This window comes from Scomber scombrus, chromosome 4 (genome assembly GCF_963691925.1).
Source record: "Scomber scombrus chromosome 4, fScoSco1.1, whole genome shotgun sequence".
In the NCBI taxonomy this organism is placed as follows: domain Eukaryota; kingdom Metazoa; phylum Chordata; class Actinopteri; order Scombriformes; family Scombridae; genus Scomber; species Scomber scombrus.
In genome coordinates this window covers 34,144,333-34,170,409 of record NC_084973.1, presented here as the reverse complement: position 1 = coordinate 34,170,409, position 26,077 = coordinate 34,144,333, and the positions used below count along the sequence as shown (strand labels likewise).

At 46.9% G+C, this 26,077-nt stretch overlaps 1 protein-coding gene across 1 annotated transcript; it reads right to left on the bottom strand.

Moving 5' to 3' along the window:
- Positions 1-367: 367 nt before the first annotated feature.
- ogdha (oxoglutarate dehydrogenase a) lies at positions 368-25,732 on the bottom strand. Its single transcript, XM_062416861.1, is given in 25 exon segments — positions 368-1,694; positions 1,773-1,927; positions 2,256-2,419; positions 2,683-2,755; positions 2,862-2,987; positions 3,068-3,139; positions 4,764-4,942; positions 5,024-5,151; positions 5,468-5,618; positions 6,248-6,376; positions 6,802-6,904; positions 7,677-8,009; positions 8,342-8,470; positions 9,088-9,267; positions 9,359-9,449; positions 9,554-9,700; positions 9,892-10,046; positions 10,165-10,280; positions 16,111-16,213; positions 18,857-19,033; positions 23,711-23,749; positions 23,751-23,867; positions 23,870-23,913; positions 23,916-24,117; positions 25,638-25,732. Coding segments are annotated over 24 exon segments (3,066 nt in total). The 5' UTR covers positions 23,950-24,117; positions 25,638-25,732; the 3' UTR covers positions 368-1,573.
- Positions 25,733-26,077: the final 345 nt, after the last annotated feature.

Here is a 26,077-nt window from a genome sequence, read left to right as displayed (position 1 = left end):
GAAGGGAAGGAAGGACAGGAAAAAAGGAAGGGAGGGAGGAAGGAAGAGGGGAGGAAGGAAGGAAGGAAAGGAGGGAAGGAAAGAAGGGAGGTCGGAGGAAATAAGGAAGGAAAGAAGGACAGAGGAAAGAAGGAAGGGAGGAAGGCAGGGGGGAGGAAAGAAAGAGAGAAGGATGGAAGGACAGAAGGAAGAAGGAAGGAAGGAGGGAAGGAACAGTCAGAGTGAATTTGACCCGGGAGGACAACAGGAAGGTTTAATCACATATACATATATATATATATGTATAAATATATATATATATATATATGTAGAATATGAACATTATGTAAAGGCTTAGTAAGTGAATAACAGACAGAAGCAGAAGCTCTTCAGTACATACAGTATCTTTATTGAATGAAGTAAAATAATGAAGAGAACGTTCAATCCCCTTTTATGAAAATAAATAAATCATTTTCTTTTCGTGTCACAGAAGCTCGAACACACCCGCAGCCGACTTCTTCTTCTGCTGCCAATCAAACCGGGAAGATTCATCTCTAATGTTCAGCTGCAACGTCTGCAAATGCTAACCCAAGAAAAACAGGACATCCTTTTTTTTGGCACGGGATAAACGAGAGAAAGAGAGAGAGAGAGAGAGGGAGAGAGAGACAGAGAGAGAAGTAGAGAGAGAGAGGGAGAGAGAGACAGAGAGAGAAGTAGAGAGAGAGAGAGAGACAGAGAGAGAAGGAGAGAGAGAGATTTAGATAGATAGAGGGAGGAGAGAAGCTGAGCATTTGGTTGATTTCATCGGCCGTTTTATTCCCCAAAATATCAGTTTGAGAAAAAAAAAAAAAAAAGGAAAAAAATCTCAGTGCGAGAAAGCGTTGCCACGGTGACTAATCACAGACTCCTTAACGAGCTACCACACCTCCACCTGCCGGCTGGAGAGAGTCTCACCTTGCAACCAATCAGCTGCTGCTTTAAATGGGAGCGCTAACCAAGCTAATGAAGCTAATGATGCTAATGAGCCGTTTTTAAAAACAATAATAAATCCTGAAACCTCAAGGGGGGGGGGGGGCAGGAGGAAGAGGAGGAGGGGGGGAGTGATGATGATGATGATGATGGAGTAAAGAGGAGAAAGGGAAACAGGAGGAGTCACTCTGTATTTGTGTTCTGAACCGTCTGCTCTGTAAAAAACCGCTGACCTGCTGTGTGTGTGTGTGTGTGTGTGTGTGTGTGTGTGTGTGTGTGTGTGTGTGTGTGTGTGTGGACGGAGGAGCGTTAGTGTGTGTGTGTGTGTGTAACTCTGACACAGGAACCAAACTTTATTCAGTTTTTGAACAATTTTAGGAGAAGTTCTGACTCCAAAAGACCAAAACATTAATACTACAGAGGAAGTAAAGTACTACACACAGTACACACAGTACTGCAGTATAAGTACACAGAGTACTGCAGTATTTCCTCAGTGGTACTACAGTATTTGCAGTAGTCAGTAGCATTTGTGTTTATTTGTGTGTCTGAGTGTGAGCGGTGGATCCAGGAGTGTGAGGGGTCAAAGGTGAGGCAGGTCAGGGGTCAGAGGTCAGAGGTCAGAGGTCTACTGCTGATCCTTGAACGCGTCGAGGTCGAAGGCCGTGTCCAAGAAACGCCGAAGCTCCGTCAGGTGAGTGAATTTATTTCCTGTAGCCGGAGCTGCAGCCGGCCCTCTGCCCGCATACCTGTAACACACAATACACACATTAATACACACATTACACACACGCACACGCACGCACACGCACACACACAGGACTCACCACACAGGTTTGGCTCTCTGGATCGTGGTCCTGATGCGAGGCTTCACGTAGTCATAGTAACCCTGGTTCTTATGCTCCTCCTGACACCAGACCAGGTCCGCGTTGCAGAACCGCTCCGACTCGGCCTTCACCTGGTCGAAGGGGAACGGGGACAGCTGGGGGGGAAGGAGGGGGGGCAGGTGGGGGGGGGAGGGGGGGGCAGGGACAGGTGTTCATTTAGTTTAATTAAGTCCACATCAGCAACTACCCACTGTGTGTGTGTCTGTTAGTTATTGTGTACTTGCTCTGTGTGTGTATAGTGTGTATTGTGTGTAGTACTAGTTGTGTACCTGCTCCATGTGTGTGTGTAGTGTATAGTGTGTAGTGTATAGTGTGTAGTGTGTAGTGTGTATAGTGTAGTGTATAGTGTGTATAGTGTGTAGCAGTAGTTGTGTACCTGCTCCGTGTGAGTGTAGTGTGTAGTGTGTAGCAGTAGTTGTGTACCTGCTCCATGCGGGCGATGGCGACCGTTCCCTCCATCCCTTTGTTCTTTCTCTCTTTGGTCAGCTCGTAGTAAACTTTCCCCGTACAGAAGATCAACCTCTTCACCTCCTCTGGACTCTCAGCTGCTGCTCCTCCTTCTGGGATCAGCCTCTGGAAGTGAGTCCCTGTGGGGGGGGGGGGGGGGGGACAGTTACACTCTGCTGTCATCTCCTCCTGTTAAAGCTCCGTCTACACTGACAATGATAATTGTTCTGTCTCTGAGCTGCTGTATGATTTATAGGAAGGATTCTGATTGGCTGTCAGGCTGCTGTACGGTTTATAGGAAGGATTCTGATTGGCTGTCAGGCTGCTGTATGGTTTATAGGTGTGGACGGACCATCACCCCCCCCTCCCCTCCCCCTCCTCTGGTAAAATAAAGGTGACCTACCCGGCAGCATCTGATCAAAGCTGGATCTGGCCTCAGGGTGACGAAGCAGAGACTTGGGAGTGAAGACGATCAGCTGCAGAGACAAACAGGAAGTTACAGAGACAAACAGGAAGTTACAGAGACAAACAGGAAGTCACACAAACAAACAGGAAGTCACAGAGACCAACAGGAAGTCTCACCGGCTTCCTGAAGGGCATCAGGATCTGCCTTCTGAGGACGTGGAAGTAGTTTCCAGGAGACGAGGAGTTCACTACGATCCAGTTACAGTCGTACAGCTGACGCACGGCGAAGTCCTCGGTGAGGGCCTGCAGAGAGGAGAGAGGTCAGAGGTCAGAGGAGAGGGGTCAGAGGTCAGAGGACAGGGGTCAGAGGTTCTGGTTCTTACCGGCATGACGTCGGGGTCGTCGTTGCACATCTGGAGGAATCTCTCTGGACGAGCTGAAGAATGTTCTGGACCCTGCAGAGACAAACAGAGACACATCAGACCCAACATGAGGCCCGGGGACAAGAACCGGCCCTCTGTGTCCTGTCCTACTAGTGCTGGACCTTTGTCCTCCTGTCCTATTAGTGTTGGACCTTTGTCCTCCTGTCCTACTAGTGGTGGACCTTTGTCCTCCTGTCCTATTAGTGCTGGACCTTTGTCCTCCTGTCCTATTAGTGTTGGACCTTTGTCCTCCTGTCCTACTAGTGTTGGACCTTTGTCCTCCTGTCCTACTAGTGTTGGACCTTTGTCCTCCTGTCCTACTAGTGTTGGACCTTTGTCCTCCTGTCCTACTAGTGGTGGACCTTTGTCCTCCTGTCCTACTAGTGGTGGACCTTTGTCCTCCTGTCCTATTAGTGTTGGACCTTTCTCCTCCTGTCCTTCTAGTGCTGGACCTTTGTCCTCCTGTCCTATTAGTGCTGGACCTTTGTCCTCCTGTCCTATTAGTGCTGGACCTTTGTCCTCCTGTCCTACTAGTGCTGGACCTTTGTCCTCCTGTCCTACTAGTGTTGGACCTTTGTCCTCCTGTCCTACTAGTGTTGGACCTTTGTCCTCCTGTCCTATTAGTGTTGGACCTTTGTCCTCCTGTCCTACTAGTGTTGGACCTTTGTCCTCCTGTCCTACTAGTGTTGGACCTTTGTCCTCCTGTCCTACTAGTGTTGGACCTTTGTCCTCCTGTCCTACTAGTGTTGGACCTTTGTCCTCCTGTCCTACTAGTGTTGGACCTTTGTCCTCCTGTCCTATTAGTGCTGGACCTTTGTCCTCCTGTCCTACTAGTGTTGGACCTTTGTCCTCCTGTCCTATTAGTGCTGGACCTTTGTCCTCCTGTCCTATTAGTGTTGGACCTTTGTCCTCCTGTCCTATTAGTGTTGGACCTTTCTCCTCCTGTCCTACTAGTACTGGACCTTTGTCCTCCTGTCCTACTAGTGTTGGACCTTTGTCCTCCTGTCCTATTAGTGCTGGACCTTTGTCCTCCTGTCCTATTAGTGTTGGACCTTTGTCCTCCTGTCCTACTAGTGGTGGACCTTTGTCCTCCTGTCCTACTAGTGCTGGACCTTTGTCCTCCTGTCCTATTAGTGCTGGACTTTGTCCTCCTGTCCTACTAGTGCTGGACCTTTGTCCTCCTGTCCTATTAGTGCTGGACCTTTGTCCTCCTGTCCTATTAGTGCTGGACCTTTGTCCTCCTGTCCTACTAGTGCTGGACCTTTGTCCTCCTGTCCTATTAGTACTGGACCTTTGTCCTCCTGTCCTACTAGTGTTGGACCTTTGTCCTCCTGTCCTACTAGTGCTGGACCTTTGTCCTCCTGTCCTACTAGTGTTGGACCTTTGTCCTCCTGTCCTATTAGTGCTGGACTTTGTCCTCCTGTCCTACTAGTGCTGGACCTTTGTCCTCCTGTCCTATTAGTGCTGGACCTTTGTCCTCCTGTCCTATTAGTGCTGGACCTTTGTCCTCCTGTCCTACTAGTGCTGGACCTTTGTCCTCCTGTCCTATTAGTACTGGACCTTTGTCCTCCTGTCCTACTAGTGTTGGACCTTTGTCCTCCTGTCCTACTAGTACTGGACCTTTGTCCTCCTGTCCTACAGAGCATCAGAGCCTCACCATGCCCTCCATGCCGTGTGGTAGCAGCAGCACGATGCCGTTCTGACGGACCCACTTGGCCTGACCGGGACAGATGAACTGGTCGATGATGCACTGAGCCGTGTTGTGGAAGTCTCCGAACTGAGCCTCCCACAGGATCAGAGCGTTGGGACTCGCCATCGCAAAGCCCAGCTCGAAACCTGAAGCAGTGAAACATAGATTACATCATATACTCTCCACACGAGAGCAACGCTACAGAACTCGTGTGTAGTCTGACTCACCGAGGACTCCGTACTCGGACAGCGAGCTGTTGCAGACGGTGTAGGGAGCCTGGTCCGGGGCCACGTGGTTCATGGGGATACAGGTCCTCTTGTCCACGTTCTGATCGTGGAGGACGTGATGACGGTGGCTGAAACGAGACACAAAAACTACGGTTAGAGGAGACGGGAGCACATGATGGTCGTCTGTTCTTCAGTCTGTAAACATGAACCAAGCTTCAGGATGTTTGTGTTTACTTCACATTGGAGATAATTACATTACGAGACTTTTAAACTTTAACTTCCAAGTCACAAATGTTCCGATATATCCGACTTATCGTTTTATAAAAGATGAAGCAAACACGGACACCTCACATTTGCCAGAGCTCGTCGTTCATGATTAAACCCTGACTGGATGAGATCATCATTATTAAACTACAGTATGAACAGTGTGTAGACTCTGTTTACCTGAACGTGCCTCTCTCCACATCCTGTCCTGACAGGCGGACGTGGATTCCTTCCTGCAGCAGCGATCCGAAGGCCATGTACTCCCCCAGAGCCCAGTCCACGGTCCGGTTACGAACCATCTCACCGCGGCTCTTCAGGATGCGGCTCAGACCTGAAACAGCACATTCATCATCTTCAGACACTAACATGTCTGCGTATCACTCGTCTGCTACCTCACTGATAAAAACACCCGAGAGCAGCTCAATAACTAACCATAACTAACCGTAACTAGCCGTAACTAACCATAGCTAACCGTTACTAGCCGTAACTAACCATAGCTAACCGTTACTAGCCGTAACTAACCGTAACTAACCGTTACTAACTGTAACTAGCGGTAACTTATCATAGCTAGCGGTAACTAACACTAGCTAACCATAACTAACCGTAACTAATCATAACTAACCGTAACTAACCGTTACTAACCGTAACTAACCGTTACTAACTGTAACTACCCGTAACTAACCACGACTAACCGTAACTAACCATAACTAGCCGTAACTAACCGTTACTAACTGTAACTAGCGGTAACTAATCATAGCTAGCGGTAACTAACGGTAACTAACACTAGCTAACCATAACTAACGGTAACTAACACTAGCTAACCATAACTAACCATAGCTAACCGCAACTAACCCTACAGCTGGAACTCTATTAATATATGTGTGTGTGTGTGTGTGTGTATATGTCTGTGTGTGTATACGTGTATGTGTGTATATATGTGTCTGTGTGTGTGTGTCAGACCTCCATGGATGGTAAAATCCTCCACAGGGACGGAGGAGGCGACTTGTCCGATCTGGTTCAGGTTCTCTTCAGTCAGACCGGTGGAAGGACAACTCATCGACTTAGGCTGACCGTCCAGAGTGAAGAAACCTGAAGGCAACAGGAGATCACCAGAGATCATCAGAGATCATCACATCAGTGATCATCAGAGATCATCACATCAGAGATCATCACATCAGAGATCATCTCATCAGAGATCATCACATCAGAGATCATCTCATCAGAGATCATCACATCAGAGATCATCACATCAGAGATCATCACATCAGAGATCATCAGTGATCATCAGAGATCATCTCATCAGAGATCATCTCATCAGAGATCATCAGAGATCATCAGAGATCATCACATCAGAGATCACCAGAGATCATCAGAGATCATCAGAGATCACCAGAGATCATCAGTGATCATCAGAGATCATCAGTGATCATCAGAGATCATCAGAGATCCAAAGCTCTGAACTCAGACTCTGGCTCCTAACAGGTTTTACTGTCAGACGGATGGATGAGTCTTACCGGGCCATGGGGAGTCCAGCCAGTGCTTGATGTGGAGGATCTTCTCGTCTTTGGAGCGAGCGTACGCCTCCTCGCAGATCTTATCGTATTTAGAGATCTCCTCCTACAGACAGACAGGAAGCTCAGTCTGTAACATTTCATTAAACTAACAAAAACACTTTTATATAAACATTATGGATGTCCGATTTTATCGGCCGATATTTACTTAAAATGTAATATCGGGAAGTATCGTATCGGTTTTTATAACCGATATTTGTTCTGTAGGCTTCAGCATTTCCGAGACAGCATGAACGCAGCATGGGATGTTTACCGGCGTTTGATGACGTAAACAACAACACGCTAGACTCGTGGGTCGCTAACCGTGGCTAACTAGCTAGCTCGCCCGCTGCATGACGTCATGTCTGTGGTTTGTGTCATACGGATTAGTGATTATATTATTTGCCAAGTTAAAGATGTTTGCATCCAGTGGAGCATCACAATAAAATATGGCATAAAGTTTTAATTCCACAACAGGAGATATGTTATGTTGTTACCTAACAGTTTTTGTGTGTGAGTGTGTGTGTGTGACTGAGTGTGTGTGACTGAGTGTGAGTGTGTGATTGAGTGTGTGTGACTGTGTGTGTGTGTGTGTGTGTGTGTGTGTGTGACTGAGTGTGTGTGTGTGTGTGTGTGTGACTGAGTGTGTGTGTGACTGAGTGTGTGAGTGTGTGTGACTGAGTGTGTGAGTGTGTGTGTGTGTGACTGAGTGTGTGTGACTGTGTGTGAGTGTGTGACTGAGTGTGTGTGACTGTGTGTGTGTGTGTGTGTGTGTGTGTGTGTGACTGCGTGTGTGTGTGTGTGTGACTGAGTGCATTCTGGGAGTTGTAGTCCTCTACCTCGTACTCCTGCCGGCTGACTGCTCCCTCAGCGATCAGCTTCTCGGCGTATTTCTGCAGGACCGGTTTCTGCTTCTTGATCTGTTTGTACATCAGCGGCTGAGTGAACATGGGCTCGTCCATCTCGTTGTGACCCATCCGGCGGTAGCAAACCAGGTCCACCACCACGTCCTTGTGGAACGTGGCCCTCCACTCGGCCGCCACCTTGCAGACGTAGATGACGGCTTCGGGGTCGTCGGCGTTCACGTGGAAGATCGGAGCGTTGACGACGCGGGCAACGTCCGTCGGATACGGAGACGACCGAGCCATGCGAGGATCCGTGGTGAAACCGATCTGCACACACAACGACAGGAGGGTTAGACATGAGTGAGTGTGTGAGTGTGTGTGTGTGAGAGTGTGTGTGTGAGTGTGTGTGTGTGACTGTTTGAGTGAGTGTGTGTGTGAGAGTGTGTGTGTGATTGTGTGTGTGTGACTGTTTGAGTGAGTGTGTGTGTGAGTGTGTGAGAGTGTGTGTGTGAGTGTGTGTGTGTGACTGTTTGAGTGAGTGTGTGTGTGAGTGTGTGAGACTGTGTGTGTGAGTGTGTGTGTGTGTGTGAGTGTGTGTGTGTGAGTGAGTGTGTGTGTGAGTGTGTGTGTGTGTGAGTGTGTGTGTGTGAGTGTGTTACCTGGTTGTTGACCACGACGTGCACGGTGCCGTGCGTTGTGTAGGACGGCAGGTCTGACAGATGAAACGTTTCATATACGATACCCTGACCTGCAAACGCTGCGTCTCCATGGAGCAGGATGGACATCACCTACACACACACAGAGACACACACACACAAACACACACACACACAGAGACACACACACACACACAGAGGAATAAACGTATGAATAACTTCACACATTCTTTTTTTGTGGACCCAGCATCAAATTTCTGCTTTTAATCCATTTAGAGAGAATATATTAGAGGATTATGGCAAAAATGTCTAAGTGGTGTAACCATAAAAACTTTGTACCAAATAATTCAACTTGCTTAACCCTCCTGTTGTCCTCGAGTCAAGGAAGGAAGGAAGGGAGGAAGAAGGAAAGGAGGGAGGGAAGGAAGGGAGGAAGAAGGAAGGAAAGGAGGACGAAGGAATGAAAGGAGGGAGGAAGGAAGGGAGGAAGAAGGAAGGAAAGGAGGGAGGAAGGAAAGGAGGGAGGAAGGGAGGAAGAAGGAAGGAAAGGAGGGAGGAAGGGAGGAAGGAACAGTCAAGACAGACGGGGTAAATTTGACCCGGGAGGACGACACGAAGGTTAAAACAGATTGAAGGAAATCACTCCTATGATTCAGGAGTGCAGTGAGGACTGTATGGATGAGTCATTAAAGTCTCCAGCAGCCAATAATAAAGCTGTCTCTCTCTCTCTCTCTGTCTTTTTTACTCACCCTGTTTCCGTCATCGTCTCCACAGTAGAACTGCTCCGCTTTAGTCTTGCCCTGTACGACGGGGTCAGCGGCCTCCAGGTGAGACGGGTTGGCCACCAGAGACAGAGTGATGTTCCTGTCCGTCACTCTGTTGATGCGACGGTGATACATTCCCAGATGGTACTTCACGTCCCCGGAGCCCTGCGGAGGAAACCACACGTTGATTATATTGATGGGTTTAATGTCTCCTGTGTATCAGAGATAACATGATGACAGAGCTCATCAGCTTCACCTCATCAGCTGCTTCCAGTTTGGAGTCAAACTGACAGAAAATCTGCTCCAACTCTTTACGAATCACGTTGGCCAAAACATTCAGACGACCCCTGAAACACACACAGGAAACACTCACTGGATGTCCGTCCGTCCGTCCGTGTGTGTGTGTGTGTGTGTGTGTGTGTGTGTGTGTGTGTGTGTGTGTGTGTGTTACCTGTGAGGCATGCCCATGATGACGTTCTCCACGCCGTTCTCAGAGGATTTATCGATGATGGTTTTCAGAGCCGGGATCAGAGACTCACATCCCTCCAGACCGAAACGCTTCTCTGCAGACCACTTCTTCTGCAGGAACTCCTCAAACCTGCACACACACACACACACACACACACACACACACACACACACACACACACACACACACACAGAGAGACACACACACACAGAGGCACACACACACACGTTAACACACTGCAGCAGCTCAACTATTTAAACCTGATGTGTTGTACGGTGATGTCAGAGAGGCTGCTCCTGTCTCAGGTGGTGCAGACGTACCTGGTGGAGCGGATCATTCGGGCCAACAGAGTCCTCTTCTCCTCCAGAGTGAACTGCATCACACCTGGAGTCTCAAACTTCTGTCTGATCCACTGGCACTGCTCCAGATCGTTAATGAACATGAACTCCACCCCGATGTGCTGACAGTACGACATCTGCACACACACACACAGTTCAGTTCAACTCTATTTATAATGAACACACACACACACACACACACACACACACACACACACACACACACACACACACACACACACACACACACACCACCTCCAGTCTGCGGATGATCTCCCTCAGAGGCAGAGCGCTCTCCGACCCTCCGATGAAGGTGGTGGTGGGGAGGCGGAACTCCTTGTCCAGGTCCGTCTCATCCAGACCATAGAAGCCTACATGTCCCATGATGCACCACGGGACAGGAAGTGGAGAGAGGGAGGGAGGAGGAAACAAAAGAGGGAAGGAAGTGAGGACAGATTGAAGGACGGAGGGAGTGACGCCATGACGATGCAAACACACAGACGGATGGAAACATGCAGGAGTGATTAATGAAGGAATGAATGAATGATTTAATAAATGAATGAATGGATGAATGAATGGATAAATGAATGAATGAATGGATAAATGAATGAATGATTGGATAAATGAATGTGTGAATGAATGATTTAATAAATGAATGAATGGATGGATGAATGAATGTGTGAATGAATGATTTAATAAATGAATGAATGGATGGATGAATGCATTATAACAGAACATTCACAGACAGACAACATGCAGAGGAGTGATGAAGAGGAAGAGAAAGAACAGAGAGAGTGGTGATGAAGGCAGTGTGTGTGTGTGTGTGTGAGATGGTTGTTATGGCGACGAGGTCCAGAAAAAAACAAAATATGAAAGTAAAAGAGAAACATCGTTAGTATCGTCACTTTGAGCCAATCAGCAGCTTCACACACGATCACATGACAGAGTCGACTTTTCTCTTCTCGTTAACAAATCTACTTCCTGTTTGAGCTCTAATGATCGTTAGCTGCTCCGTAAAACCTCGTTAATAATTCTACTTCCTGTTTGAGCTCTAACGGTGGAGACACTCACATGCACGCTCACACATGCACGCTCACACATACACGCTCACATGCACGCTCACATGCACGTGGCAGAGCGGCTCCGATGACATCACACAGACACAGTGTGACATCACCCTTCTGACACCTTTAAATACCTGAAAATCACACTGAGCATGTGCAGGAAATTCAATTAAATCAGCACAGAAATGAATTGAGTGATTAATCAATAACAGATTCATCGCCACGGCGCTCAAGTTTTAGAGGTTTTGGTCGTCTGTAGGAACCAATGAGCTCGAGGGGGAAGCCACCGAGCGACGGACTGACTTCCTGGTGAGATTTGTTGACGGGAAGAGAAACACAAGAGTCACTTCCTGCAGTGATGTGATGACTCAGAAGAAACATGTCGGGGTTAATGAAGCTTTAATCTGTTACTCAGCAACCCAAACTGATTATGGGATGTTAGAGGAGGACGAGTTATGAAGAAGAGAAGAAGAAAGAGAGAAAGAATGAGTGTGTGTGTGTGTGTGTGTGTGTGTTTACGGTACAAACTGAGGACACTAACTGATCCTCAAACCGGCCAATCACACGGCTGAGCGGGGCGGACGGACAGCCGGTTCAGCCAATCAGAAAGCCGGCTCTGTTTATAAAACACACGACTGACAGCCAGTTCGGCCAATCACGAAGCAGCGTTTGAGCAGCTCAACAGGCACAAGCTGAAGTTTACCCCTCCGTCTGCAGCCGGCACCAAAGTGTGCGAGGCAGTCTGACTCTGAAACACAACGCACAGCAGGCCGGTCACATGACAGCACGCCGGTCACATGACAGCACGCCAGTCACATGACATCAGGCCGGTCACATGACAGCACGCCGGTCACATGACAGACGAGGCGCTTCGGACACAAACACGCCTCATACGACACTGAGTCACAGTTCCTGTGTGTGAGTTTGTCCTGAGAGCCGTTGATGCTGAACAGACTCTGAGTCACTGATTACTCACTGATGAGTCATCGTTATAACTGCAGCAGCTCAGCGTCTTCATGTTTCCTTTCTCTCTAAAACTACTGAAAACAGACGACAGAAACAAACTGAGCTCCAGCTTTAATCTGATAGAGACCTGAAGATCAAACTAACTCAAAAACAACTTAACTCAAACTTAATTTAACTCAACTTAACTCAAACTCAACTTAACTCAAACTTAATTTAACTCAACTTAACTCAAACTAACTCAAATGAACACACACTGAACATGTTGCCAGGGCGACGCCTCTTTTTGATGTTATTTCATTTAATTCTTTATTTATTAAAAACAAACTGAGTTTATAAATGATAAATATAACTGTATATAGATCTCTTTTTCTGTTGGAAGAGAACATTTTATTTCACTTCAGCACAAACTGAACAGACATTGATCACAGCTGCAGTTCCACTCAGCAGCCACCAGGTGACACCAGCGAGTCATTTTTAATCATTGACGAGCAGCTGAGTTTAAACGAGCCAGAGACTCTTAATAATCATCTAAATAAATTCATTTAAATGTTTAGTGCAGAAACCGAGATCTTCCTCCCTCCCTCCTTTCCTCCTTCCTTTCCTTCCTCCCTCCCTCCCTCCCTTCCTTGACTTGAGGACAACAGGAGGGTTAATAAAACTCATTCGCTGAAGCTTTACTTTAAAACCCCAGCAAGCAAATGAAATAAATAAATAAGTGTGGTCCGACTGTGATCAGCTGTTTTTCTTCCAGCTCGACTAAATGTTGGAAACGTTTCCTGCAGATGTTTCTACTTTAACGGCGCCGACAGTTTCTACTCAGCCTGCAGCCAGAAGTTAAAAATAACCCGTGATGTCACCGTGTGAGGCTGCTGCCGTCCATCAGACCGCTACACACTGTTCACTACTAGCAGCTAACACGGCTAACACAGCTAGCAGCTAACAAAGCTAACAGCTAACACAGCTGACTACACCCAGCAGGACACACAGCTAACAGCTGACAGAGCTAACAGCTAACACAGCTGACTACACCCAGCAGACACTCAGCAGCTGTAATGAACAGGAACAGCTGTGAGAGTCTCCTGAGCTCAGAGACGTTTCACTGGAGACAAACAGTCACAGTTTCCACAGGAGCTGAACTATTAACTCACATTTAACTGATTCCTGCATGTTTATATTACAGCTGCAAACTAAGTTGAAGACCGTGTAAAGTGAATTCATACATTTTCTTCTAAACACATTAAATAGGTCATAGCTAGGCTTAGCATAAACCCGCCCTGCTGCTGTAGAGGTATAAATACATTCAGCGCACACTACTACTACAGTCTACAGGTAGCCAGTTAGCTGAGTTAGTCAGACCTAGCGTCCATGTTTCTGGTAGAGGTGGTGACTTTGATTGACAGGTGACACTTGGTAGGGGGCGGGGCTTAAGCGGACTCGATGGCCACTCCCACAGCGTTTGGGAGCAGAGACCAGAGGCTGATTTTTACACAACTTTGAAGCCCAATTTCACATATTTAGTGATTTTTTTAATCATTCACATTTGGCAGGGTGGTTAACAACACACGTTTCTGTGGTATGTCAAACTCAGAACATATTTATTCTTACTTTACTCAGACTTTAAGCTTAGGGTTTAAGTTTATTCTAAAACTAAACACTTTACTTAAGAAGCACAATCAAAAGCTTTCTGTAATGAACTTTATTTTAAAATATTATCTTTATTTAATATAAGAAAAGAAGATAAATAATAATAAATATATAAATGGTGCAAATGACATAAAACCAACAAAAATACTAAATGTACATTTTAACAAACCTGATGCTGCTTTTAAAACTAGTTTAACTGATTTATGAATTCATCATCTTACCAACACTTATAGTTACTGATCCTCGTGTTAATATTCAGTATGAACCAGGTGGGGAGTTCCGGTCCTCTGAAATGAGGCCAACGCGGAAGTAACTTAAAACTGCATTCTATCAAAAGGCCACCAGGGGGCGACCGTTTTGGTGTCAAAAGGACTTCCGTCTCTATACAAGTCAATGGAGAATTCACCAACTTCTCACTTGATTTCTAACCTCAGTAAACGTTTTCAAAATGTGTTTATGGTCTCAATCGCTAGTTTAAAGCCTTCTTCAATGCAGTATGATGTTCATTTGGGACATTTTGGCCTCCCTGATTTTATATGTGACGATAAAGCAGGGTATGCATTAGGGCGTGGCTACGTGGTGATTGACAGGTTGATTGGTTCACAGGTTCAGGAGGGCGCCTCATGCTCCTCCTGATGCCCATATAAGTAGAATCCCTGTTTTTATTTTTCCCAGCATGCACCTGAGATTTTCAAGATGGTGCTGCTCAGATCCGATACTATTGGCCTCCGAGCAGCAGTCCACAAACCAATGGGTGACGTCACGGATGTTACGTCCATTTCTTATACACAGTCTATGGTATGAACAGGAGGAACCTCTTCACTGCTGCTTTAACATGTGAATCATTATTATATTTCTCTTGTTGGCTCCTGTGGAAACGAGCGTGACGAACATGAAACCAAATGAACTCTCCGTTCCTCACACAGACTGCAGCAGCAGCAGCGTGGTGTTCGTACCTCCCACCGTCAGCATTCTCAGCCTCTCCTTGAACATGGCCACGTCTGGGAGGGTTCGCCAGCAGGGGGCAGCAGAAGGGAAGAGACACGCGCAACACGTTAGGGACCGACGACCGCAAAACACAACAAGCCAACGAACCATTTCACACAACAACAGCAACGACAGCCGGCAACGCCAAGCAGCAAGCGGGACCAGACGTCACTACAGCTGGACCAGACTAACACCTGGGTGACCCCACTACAGCAGGAGCAAACTAACACCTGGGTGACGTCACTACAGCGGGACCGGACTAACACCTGGGTGACCCCACTACAGCGGGACCAGACTAACAGCTGGGTGATGTCACTACAGCGGGACCAGACTAACACCTGGATGACGTCACTACAGCGGGACCAGACTAACACCTGGGTGACGTCACTACAGCGGGACCAGACTAACACCTGGGTGATGTCACTACAGCGGGACCAGACTAACACCTGGATGATGTCACTACAGCGGGACCAGACACCTGGGTGACGTCACTACAAACTAAATGAAATATAAATGAGTTGAGTTATTTCAGCTGTTTTTATTAGTTTAATGAGGCCCAGTTAAAGCTTATTAGCAGTTAGCGGCACTGAAAGCTAACAGAGCTCAAAGATGCAGAGACGTTCATGCATCAAATTATTAAAACAGTCAAATAGTAAATGTGATTAAGTCCAAACAGATGTTACAGTTCAGAAAAACTGATTAAAAGTCACATTAAGTGATTAAACATTTAAACTAACAGGCAGGTTAAATGTTAGTGACCATTAAACTCTGATTAACCCTTTAAGACATGAAGGCCAGTCAGTTAACAGCATTACGGTGACAGTCTACTCCTTATAAACCAGTTAGAACACTGGTGACTCCTTATAAACCAGTAAGAACACTGGTGACTCCATATAAACCAGTAAGAACACTGGTGACACCATATAAACCAGTAAGAACTCTGGTGACTCCATATAAACCAGTAAGAACACTGGAGACACCATATAAACCAGTAAGAACACTGGAGACTCCGTATAAACCAGTAAGAACACTGGAGACCCTCGCAGTCCTTTAATGGGACCGTTTCTATGGCAACAAACGAGACAGTTGAAGCGTTCAGGAAAAAAGTTTCAGAAACACCAAAATTAATTTTAAAGTTGAAACATGAAGCAGGTCACATGACTCTAATCATATAAACTGAAGCAGGTCACATGACTCTAATCATATAAACTGAAGCAGGTCACATGACTCTAATCATATAAACTGAAGCAGGTCACATGACTCTAGTTTAGTTTTCGTGTAGTTTTTTTGTTTAAAACGATTAAATTAACGCGTCAGGTTTATAAAAACACGATTCTCGCAAAGCATGATGGGAAATAACCTGGAACTAAAAACATAAACACCAAACTGTTTTTATTATCTGGAACCAACTGCTCCTGACCACAGCTCTGTAAAGCTCAGATACTACCAGAACCAGAACCGGTCAGACCAGGAGAACCCGGACCAGGAGAACCCGGACCAGGAGAACAGGGGGAACGTTTCTGATTGGTCAGCTCCTCACCCAGCTTGTCGGAGGACGTGATTATGTCAGTGGGGACACACGAGTCCAGATCGGCGTCCATGATGCCGAGAGGGTCCAACTGGGCCACATGGTGCCCTCGGATCTACAGGAAGTGACAACAGTGCAGAACCCACCCGGGGACAGGAGGAGGTGAAAGGAGGAGCAACGACATGAAGGAGGAGGAGGGTGGAGAGGAGGAGGTGTGACAAAATAACCAGGAGGTGGAGAATGAGGAGAGAGAAGTGCATGAGAAGCAGGGTGGAGGTGAAGGAAGGAAGGAAGGAAGGAAGAGGAGAGGAGAGGAGGAGAGGAGGAGAAAGAGAGAGGAGGAGGAGAAAGAGAGAAGGAGGTGGGTGGGCGGGAGGGAAAAGCAACATTAACACACAGGCTGTTGGTTTATTTTCTCCTCACCGACGTCCTGGAAGCCGGTATTGACCGGAGCATCATCAAAATTCACACAGCTGATTCCCAGAGGGTCCAAATGGGCATTATGATGCCCCATCACCTACACACACACACACACACACACACACACACACACACACACACACACATACATACACACACACACAGTTACCACATCAGACAGCACTGACTGCTGCAGGTCTTCACTCATCCAAACTGGTTTTTGGTTTCTGGTCACCAGTGTTTCTGGGACAGAAAGATGCATGGTACCAGGTTATAAACAGCTGTTATGTTTTCCTTGTGGTCTCCGGTCGGTGGAACAGAAACATTTTAATGTCAGTATTTGAACCAGTTAAACTCAGGCGGGGAGCTCCGGTCCTCTGAAATGAGGCCAACGAGGAAGTAACTTAAAACTGCATTCTATCAAAAGGCCACCAGGGGGCGACCGTTTTGGTGTCAAAAGGACTTCCGTCTCTATACAAGTCAATGGAGAATTCACCAACTTCTCACTTGATTTCTAACCTCAGTAAACGTTTTCAAAATGTGTTTATGGTCTCAATCGCTAGTTTAAAGCCTTCTTCAATGCAGTATGATGTTCATTTGGGACATTTTGGCCTCCCTGATTTTATATGTGACGATAAAGCAGGGTATGCATTAGGGCGTGGCTACGTGGTGATTGACAGGTTGATTGGTTCACAGGTTCAGGAGGGCGCCTCATGCTCCTCCTGATGCCCATATAAGTAGAATCCCTGTTTTTATTTTTCCCAGCATGCAACTGAAATTTTCAAGATGGCGCTGCTCAGATCAGATACTATTGGCCTCCGAGCAGCAGTCCACAAACCAATGGGTGACGTCACGGATGTTACGTCCATTTCTTATATACAGTCTATGGTTAAACTATATTAAGTGTAGCTGCAGTACCTGATGGAGCCACCAGGTGGAGCCTTTCACTGTTTAGTGAGGTGGTGTAATTAGCTATAAAACAAGCGCCCCCTACAGGAAGAACTGTGTCAGCGTGTTGAGGTGATCATGTATGAGTTTAACAAACCGCCTGCTCATCATCATCAAGCACAGTTTGGACATGTGAAGAGCTCAGAGTAACACACACACACACACACTCACACAAACACACACACACATACACACACACACACAGAGACACACAAACGGAGAGACACACAGAGACACACACATACACACACAGAGACACACACACAGAGACACACACACACAGAGACACACACACACAGAGACACATGTATCCAGAAATTTAAACACATTAAAAAGATTTGAATCATATTCATCTTAAAAATCTGCAACAACACAATTGATTAAGAGACACACAAACAATCAATAGTTAATCAATAACTTACACATGCTGGATCTGCTTTAATACAGAGTGATGCAATGATGTCAGGAATCACTTCAATGATCATTAAACTATTAACCAAGATATTTATTTAATGATAACTGGAAGATTCAGCTCTGATGAAAAAAAAGTTAAACATTAAAAATGATCAACCAATCACACGTCAGGATCCACCAATCACACGTCAGGATCAACCAATCACACGTCAGGATCAACCAATCCCACGTCAGGATCCGCCAATCATACGTCAGGATCAACCAATCCCACGTCAGGATCCGCCAATCACACGCCAGGATCCATCAATCACACGTCAGGATCAACCAATCACACGTCAGGATAAACCAATCACACGTCAGGATCCACCAATCACACGCCAAGATCAACCAATCACACGTCAGGATCAACCAATCACACGCCAGGATCCCCCAATCACACGTCAGGATCAACCAATCACACGCCAGGATCCCCCAATCACACGTCAGGATCCACCAATCACATGTCAGGATAAACCAATAACACGTCAGGATAAACCAATCACACGTCAGGATCCACCAATCACACGGCAGGATCCGCCAATCACACGCCAGGATCAACCAATCATACGTCAGGATCCACCAATCACACGCCAGGATCCACCAATCTCACGTCAGGATCCACCAATCACATGTCAGGATCAACCAATCACACGTCAGGATCAACCAATCACACGCCAGGATCAACCAATCACACGCCAGGATCAACCAATCACACGCCAGGATCAACCAATCACATGTCAGGATCAACCAATCACACGTCAGGATCAACCAATCACATGTCAGGATCCACCAATATGGAAAAACCCCCCAGATTTAACGATTTGTGCATGTGTGTGTGTGTACCTGGTAGGCTCTGATCGGTGTGTGTGTGTGTGTGTGTGTACCTGGTAGGCTCTGATCAGTGTGTGTGTGTGTGTGTGTGTGTGTGTGTGTGTACCTGGTAGGCTCTGATCAAGGACTGCACAGCCAGGTGATCCTCCACCAGTTTCTCCACGTTGGGCTGAGCTCCGACCAGAGAGGACAGCTGAGGAGACGCAGTCAGACCCAGAGGAGACTGGTAGGCAGCGCCGGGAGGAGCACCGGCGTTAGCGTTACGGAAAAACACATCCCACGACTGAGGAGGAGGAGGAGGAACAGATTGGAGGATTAGAGATGAAAAATGGTTTTAGTTAATAGTAAATAAAACCACAAAGCAAAACATTAAATAAAGAGAAGATAAAAACAAAGTAGCTGTTCTGTCAGTCTGAAGCATGGGGGCATATTAATTAATATACTGTTAACACACTGAGTGATAGTATGGAGAGTGTGGAGAGTGTGGAGAGTGTGGAGAGTGTGGATAGTGTGGATAGTGTGGACAGTGTGGAGAGTGTGGAGAGTGTGGAGAGTGTGGATAGTGTGGATAGTGTGGAGAGTATGGAGAGTGTGGACAGTGTGGAGAGTGTGGAGAGTATGGATAGTGTGGATAGTGTGGAGAGTATGGACAGTGTGGAGAGTGTGGATAGTGTGGAGAGTATGGAGAGTGTGGAGAGTGTGGATAGTGTGGAGAGTGTGGATGGTGTGGATAGTGTGGAGAGTGTGGATAGTGTGGATAGTGTGGAGAGTGTGGATGGTGTGGATAGTATGGAGAGTATGGACAGTGTTGAGAGTGTGGATAGTATGGAGAGTATGGAGAGTATGTATAGTGTGGAGAGTGTGGATAGTATGGAGAGTGTGGAGAGTGTGGATAGTGTGGAGAGTGTGGATAGTGTGGGGAGTGTGGAGAGTGTGGAGAGTGTGGAGAGTGTTGAGAGTATGGAGAGTGTGGATAGTGTGGAGAGTGTGGAGAGTGTGGAGAGTGTGGAGAGTGTGGAGAGTGTGGATAGTGTGGAGAGTGTGGAGAGTGTGGAGAGTGTGGAGAGTGTGGAGAGTGTGGAGAGTATGGATAGTGTTGAGAGTGTGGATAGTATGAAGAGTGTGGAGAGTGTTGAGAGTGTGGATAGTGTGGATAGTGTGGATAGTGTGGATAGTATGAAGAGTGTTGAGAGTGTGGAGAGTGTGGATAGTGTGGATAGTGTGGGATAGTATGAAGAGTGTTGAGAGTGTGGATAGTGTTGAGAGTGTTGAGAGTGTTGAGAGTATGGAGAGTGTTGAGAGTATGGAGAGTGTGGATAGTGTTGAGAGTGTGGAGAGTGTGGATAGTGTGGATAGTATGGAGAGTGTGGAGAGTGTGGAGAGTGTGGAGAGTGTGGATAGTGTTGAGAGTATGGAGAGTGTGGAGAGTGTTGAGAGTGTTGAGAGTATGGAGAGTGTGGATAGTGTTGAGAGTATGGAGAGTGTGGAGAGTGTTGAGAGTGTGGAGAGTATGGAGAGTGGGATAGTGTTGAGAGTGTGGAGAGTGTGGATAGTATGGAGAGTGTGGAGAGTATGGATAGTATGGAGAGTGTTGAGAGTGTGGATAGTATGGAGAGTGTGGATAGTATGGAGAGTGTTGAGAGTGTGGATAGTGTGGAGAGTATGGAGAGTGTTGAGAGTGTGGAGAGTGTGGAGAGTGTGGAGAGTGTGGAGAGTGTGGAGAGTGTGGAGAATGTGGAGAGTGTTGAGAGTGTGGAGAGTGTGGAGAGTGTGGATAGTGTGGAGAGTGTGGATAGTGTGGAGAGTGTGGAGAGTGTTGAGAGTGTTGATAGTGTGGAGAGTGTGGATAGTGTTGATAGTGTTGAGAGTGTTGAGAGTGTTGAGAGTGTGGATAGTGTGGAGAGTGTGGAGAGTGTGGAGAGTGTGGATAGTGTGGAGAGTGTGGAGAGTGTTGAGAGTGTTGATAGTGTGGAGAGTGTGGAGAGTGTGGATAGTGTGGATAGTGTGGAGAGTGTTGAGAGTGTTGAGAGTGTGGAGAGTGTGGATAGTGTGGAGAGTGTGGAGAGTGTGGATAGTGTGGAGAGTGTGGAGAGTGTTGAGAGTGTGGAGAGTGTGGAGAGTGTGGAGAGTGTGGATATGTGTTGATAGTGTTGAGAGTGTGGAGAGTGTGGAGAGTGTTGAGAGTATGGATAGTATGGATAGTGTGGAGAGTGTTGAGAGTGTGGAGAGTGTTGAGAGTGTGGAGAGTGTGGATAGTGTGGAGAGTGTTGAGAGTGTGGAGAGTGTGGAGAGTGTGGAGAGTGTGGATAGTGTGGAGAGTGTGGAGAGTGTGGAGAGTGTGGAGAGTGTGGAGAGTATGGAGAGTATGGATAGTGTTGATAGTGTTGAGAGTGTGGAGAGTGTGGAGAGTGTTGAGAGTGTGGAGAGTGTTGATAGTGTTGAGAGTGTGGAGAGTGTGGAGAGTGTTGAGAGTGTGGAGAGTGTGGAGAGTGTGGAGAGTATGGAGAGTGTGGAGAGTGTTGAGAGTGTGGAGAGTGTTGATAGTGTTGAGAGTGTGGAGAGTGTTGATAGTGTTGAGAGTATGGATAGTATGGATAGTGTGGAGAGTGTTGAGAGTGTGGAGAGTGTTGAGAGTGTTGAGAGTGTTGAGAGTGTGGATAGTGTGGAGAGTGTGGAGAGTGTTGATAGTGTTGAGAGTGTGGAGAGTGTGGATAGTGTTGATAGTGTTGAGAGTGTGGAGAGTGTGGAGAGTGTTGAGAGTGTGGATAGTATGGATAGTGTGGAGAGTGTTGAGAGTGTGGATAGTATGGATAGTGTGGAGAGTGTTGAGAGTGTGGAGAGTGTGGAGAGTGTGGATAGTGTTGAGAGTATGGATAGTATGGAGAGTGTGGATAGTGTGGATAGTATGGATAGTGTGGAGAGTGTGGAGAGTGTTGAGAGTGTTGATAGTGTGGAGAGTGTGGATAGTGTTGATAGTGTGGAGAGTGTGGAGAGTGTTGAGAGTGTGGATAGTGTGGAGAGTGTTGAGAGTGTGGAGAGTGTTGAGAGTATGGATAGTATGGAGAGTGTGGATAGTGTGGATAGTATGGATAGTGTGGAGAGTGTGGAGAGTGTTGAGAGTGTTGATAGTGTGGAGAGTGTGGATAGTGTTGATAGTGTGGAGAGTGTGGAGAGTGTTGAGAGTGTGGATAGTGTGGAGAGTGTTGAGAGTGTGGAGAGTGTTGAGAGTGTGGATAGTATGGATAGTGTGGAGACTGTTGAGAGTGTGGAGAGTGTTGAGAGTGTGGATAGTATGGAGAGTGTGGATAGTGTGGATAGTATGGAGAGTGTTGAGAGTGTTGATAGTGTGGAGAGTGTGGAGAGTATGGAGAGTGTGGATAGTGTGGAGAGTGTGGATAGTGTGGAGAGTGTGGAGAGTGTGGAGAGTGTTGAGAGTGTGGAGAGTGTGGAGAGTATGGAGAGTGTGGAGAGTGTGGAGAGTGTTGAGAGTATGGATAGTGTTGAGAGTGTGGAGAGTGTGGAGAGTGTGGAGAGTGTTGAGAGTATGGATAGTGTTGAGAGTGTGGAGAGTGTGGAGAGTGTGGAGAGTGTGGATAGTGTGGAGAGTATGGATAGTGTGGAGAGTGTGGATAGTGTGGATAGTGTGGAGAGTATGGAGAGTGTGGAGAGTGTGGATAGTGTGGAGAGTATGGATAGTGTTGAGAGTGTGGATAGTGTGGATAGTGTGGAGAGTATGGAGAGTATGGAGAGTGTGGAGAGTGTGGAGAGTGTGGATAGTGTTGATAGTGTTGAGAGTGTTGAGAGTGTGGATAGTGTGGAGAGTGTGGAGAGTGTGGAGAGTGTGGAGAGTGTGGAGAGTGTGGATAGTGTTGATAGTGTTGAGAGTGTTGAGAGTGTTGAGAGTGTGGATAGTGTGGAGAGTGTGGATAGTGTGGAGAGTGTGGAGAGTGTGGAGAGTATGGAGAGTGTGGAGAGTGTTGATAGTGTGGAGAGTGTGGATAGTGTGGAGAGTATGGAGAGTGTGGATAGTGTGGAGAGTGTGGAGAGTGTGGAGAGTGTGGAGAGTGTTGAGAGTGTGGAGAGTGTGGAGAGTGTTGAGAGTGTGGAGAGTGTTGAGAGTGTGGAGAGTGTGGAGAGTGTTGAGAGTGTGGAGAGTGTTGAGAGTGTGGAGAGTGTGGAGAGTGTGGAGAGTGTTGAGAGTGTGGAGAGTGTGAGAGTGTGGAGAGTGTGGAGAGTATGGAGAGTGTGGAGAGTGTTGATAGTGTGGAGAGTATGGAGAGTGTGGAGAGTGTTGAGAGTGTGGAGAGTATGGATAGTATGGAGAGTGTGGATAGTGTGGAGAGTGTTGATAGTGTGGATAGTGTGGAGAGTGTTGAGAGTGTGGAGAGTGTTGAGAGTGTGGAGAGTGTTGAGAGTGTGGAGAGTGTGGATAGTGTGGAGAGTGTGGAGAGTGTTGATAGTGTGGATAGTTGTGGAGAGTGTTGAGAGTGTGGAGAGTGTGGAGAGTGTGGATAGTGTTGAGAGTGTGGAGAGTGTGGAGAGTGTTGAGAGTGTGGATAGTGTTGAGAGTGTGGAGAGTGTGGAGAGTATGGAGAGTGAGGGAGAGTGTGGAGAGTGTTGAGAGTATGGAGAGTGTGGAGAGTGTGGAGAGTGTTGATAGTGTGGATAGTGTTGAGAGTGTGGAGAGTGTGGAGAGTGTTGAGAGTGTGGAGAGTGTTGAGAGTGTGGAGAGTGTGGAGAGTGTGGCGAGTGTTGATAGTGTGGAGAGTATGGAGCAGTGTTGAGAGTGTGGAGAGTATGGATAGTGTGGAGAGTGTTGATAGTGTGGAGAGTATGGAGAGTGTGGAGTGCAGGTCCCTGACTGGTGTCATGTGACATGTCACAGTTATGTAATGACCTCACAGTGATGACCTCACAGTGATGACCTCACAGTGATGACCCCTCATAGTAATGACCTCACCTTGTGAACACTCTTGGGATCCTCCAGCCAGGATAAGTACCATTTCCTCCACGTAGTTGGAGCTCGTCCCATTCAGAAACGGCTCAGAAGCCACCGGTGCTGTGTAGCACCTGATTGGCTGAAACGTCCTTGTGCCGCTCGTGGAGGCGGCTGTGATTGCCGTTGCTGGCCGACAGTCTGAGCCGCCTGCGAGGCGGTAAGCGACGCAACCGCGCCGCACAAGTCCTTAAACGATGCATCAGCAGTCCTTAAACAATCTCACACACGCTGGTGGTCAGTCCTCAACCCACAGAAACACAGGAGCACTCCACTGGTTCCACTGGTTTCACTCCACTGGTTCCACTGGTTTCAATCCACCTCCACTGGTTTCAATCCACCTCCACTGGTTTCACTGGTTTGTTTGTCCTCTGAGAGACAGAGACACAGTTAGACAGGACAGTGTACAGCATCATGTGACCAGCTGAAGGACGAAGTTCAAACCAGCAGCTCATCAACATCAAATCAACTCTGTAATAAACTTTATTTATACACACAACACAGTCGCTCCACAATAACAACAACAACAATTATAATAATAATACTTATAATAACAGGGTCAGACTTTGAGAGGAGTCTATCTGAGCTCATAAATGAAGCAGTAAAATCCTCTCACTGTACAATCTGAAGTACTTTACTGTAGTATTTCTATGTGACTTCCACTCACCTAAATATTGTACTTTAACTACATTGATGTACTGCAGCAATATTTACCTGCAGTATTAATACACACTGGTACTGCAGTATTAGTACACAGAGTACTTAGTAGTATAAGTACACAGTAGTGCAGTATTAGTACACAGAGTACTACAGTATTAGTAGTATAAGTACACAGTAGTGCAGTATTAGTACACAGAGTACTACAGTATTAGTAGTATAAGTACACAGAGTACTGCAGTATTAGTACACAGTACTCTGTGTACTTATACTGCAGTATTAGTAGTACTCTGTGTACTAATACTGCAGTATTGTATTATATACTGTGTACTAATACTGCAGTATTAGTACACAGTACTGCAGTATTATATACTGTGTGTACTAGTACTGCAGTATTAGTACACAGTACTGCAGTATTAGTACACAGTACTGCAGTATTATATACTGTTGTGACCTTGCTAGTCTCCGTTTCTCTGCCTTCTTCACCCCAGCTAAGTCCCGCCCCCCGCATACCAACAGGAGCCCTCTGATTGGCTCCCTGAGAAATACCCAGTATGCAGCTATGCTATTGGTCCGCGGAGCTGTCGGTCACTGTGTCCTTTAGAGTCCTGAGTAGTTTTAGCTGAAAACAGAGAATATAGATCTATGTGTGAAGCTATATGTGAAGCTATGTGTGTTAGAGTCTGTCTCTGAGTAGCTCTAAGAGCAGTTAGTAGCTCTATGAGCAGTTAGCAGCTCTATGAGCAGTTAGTAGCTCTAAGAGCAGTTAGCAGCTCTAAGAGCAGTTAGTAGCTCTAAGAGCAGTTAGCAGCTCTAAGAGCAGTTAGTAGCTCTATGAGCAGTTAGCAGCTCTATGAGCAGTTAGCAGCTCTATGAGCAGTTAGCAGCTCTATCTGAACTCATCTTTAGCTCCTCTGCTAACACGTTAGCCACCTAGCATCTACTTCCCATTAGCACGTTTAGCTAGCGGCTAACCGCTGATAAACTTTAAACATTAATTAACAGTTCTATAAACACGTCCCTTCATCCCGGTGCTGCTACCGGGACAGTCTCAGAGGTTACCGGAGGACTTCCCGGTACCAGTTTGTGTATGTTAGCATCAGGCGGCTAACATGCTATCAGGTGTTATTTATGTGTAAAGTGAACCGGAAGCAGCAGAGTGTGACGGAGCGGCTCTGACCGCCTCCCTGTCGACACTCTGCCGCTGTGACAGCAGCTAATCTCCGCTACTGACCTCCAGGAACGAGTCTGAGCGGCTCCTCTCTCTCCCGGTGTCCTGGTGTCCTTCTCCCGGTTAGATGACAGCTCGCAACACCCAGCATGGACGCGAGGCCTGCGGAAGTGACGTCAGCGCGTACAGAGGGAGAGGGGGGGGGGGGGGGGGGGGGGGGGGTAGGCTGGGTTGGGGTGTGGTTGGGTTAAGGGGGGGGGGGTATATTTATTATTTCATATTTAATATTTATAAATATAATTTCCGTTATAACAGAGATGTGAAATCTAATCTGATTAAATAAACTAAATGAAACATTCACTTAAAGAGATTCCTCCTGTTTATACTGAAGATACACACACACACACACACACACTAACACACACACACACTAACACACACACACACACTAACACACACACACTAACACAGACACACACACACTAACACACACAAACACAGAG